A 1,168-nucleotide genomic window follows, 5' to 3' on the forward strand; every position below is an offset into this window, starting at 1 on the left:
CCTCTTGGGGTGACTGAGGCTTGTGGGGGTGCACCCCCCCCGCGCTGCCCAGGGACACGGGCCGGACTCACGTTGGATTTTGCTTTAATTACAAAAAAAGGTCATGTCACCAGTAGGAAACCCCCCCGTCCCSCCCACCTCGTCCCTGGGGGCACCCAGCGGTCCCCAGCCCCCCCCAACATTCCCAAAACAGCCTGCGCTGGGTGCTGCCCCCCCTGGGGCCCCCGAGCCTCCCCCCCAGCGGGGGGCACCCAAAATACTGCACAGCAGGAGAGGCTCCGACATCCCTGACACCCCCTTGCCACGMCTGCCCCAGCACGGCCAAGGAAGGGTTAACGCCCCCCCCGCTGCCATGTGCCCACCCCGGCACCCCCGGGCGGGGGGGGTCAGCACCTGGTGAGCAGGGTGGGGTGGGCTTTTTTTGTATTTTTCACATATTTTTTAAATAAAAGCCTCCAGCGGCCCCCTCGCTGCTGAAAACTCCGGGGCTCTTTGCCCCCAAACCCGCTGCCTCCGGTGACACCCACTGGTGACACCCCGATGGCGGGGGGGCCACCGCAGCCCAACCCGCATCCTACAGAGTGTGGGGGCTTCATCCTGCACCGGGGCACCCCGACCCCCCCCAAACTCCCCCTAGGAGGAAGGGGCTGCAAAGTGCAATGGGGGCGGCTGCATCGCGCCCCGATCCCGGCGCTGGCGGGCGGCACCGCGGGGGCGCCCCCGCTGCCCGCTCCCCGTTAGATGGAGGTCTCGTCGCTCCTGTCGTTTTGGGGAGGGGGGACGGGGTGGGTCATGATGGGGAGGGGGACGAGACAGACGGATGCGTGTTCACGAGCGGGCCGGGGGCACCCGCACACACAGATGGGGTGGGCGGCCCGGGGCGGGAAGCAGGAGGACCCCCACCCCGCACACACAAATGTCCCCCCAGGTGTTAATGGAGAAAATTGAAAAACAGAAACCTGAGCGGGGACGAGGAGGGGACGGAGAGGAGAGAAGAGGAAGGGTTAGTGCCCCGGGCGCCGCGGAGACGGCCGGTGCGTCCCCGCCGCCCGCTGCCCCCCGGCCACTCACTCGGAGCCGGACGAGTCCTCGTCCACGGTGCCGGCCTTGATGCTCATGGCGACGGGCGCCGCGGCGCCCAGCTGCTGCTGCAGGCCCTGCCGCGGCA

The 1,168-nt window shown here is 68.4% G+C and overlaps 1 protein-coding gene across 1 annotated transcript in view; it reads right to left on the reverse strand.

Annotated features, from left to right (window-relative positions):
- Nucleotides 1–810: 810 nt before the first annotated feature.
- The window catches only part of CELSR2 (cadherin EGF LAG seven-pass G-type receptor 2), a 24,118-nt gene continuing 23,760 nt past the window's right edge, over nucleotides 811–1,168 (reverse strand). Inside the window, exons 30-31 of the mRNA XM_026036075.1 lie at nucleotides 1,072–1,163; nucleotides 811–959 (exon numbers count right to left, since the gene is read on the reverse strand). Of these exons, the coding sequence (XP_025891860.1) occupies nucleotides 932–959; nucleotides 1,072–1,163 (120 nt within the window). The 3' untranslated portion in view covers nucleotides 811–931. The remainder of the gene's footprint in view (nucleotides 960–1,071; nucleotides 1,164–1,168) is intronic.

This window comes from Nothoprocta perdicaria, unplaced genomic scaffold, assembly GCF_003342845.1.
Source record: "Nothoprocta perdicaria isolate Ctin4 unplaced genomic scaffold, notPer1 scaffold_170, whole genome shotgun sequence".
NCBI lineage: Eukaryota > Metazoa > Chordata > Aves > Tinamiformes > Tinamidae > Nothoprocta > Nothoprocta perdicaria.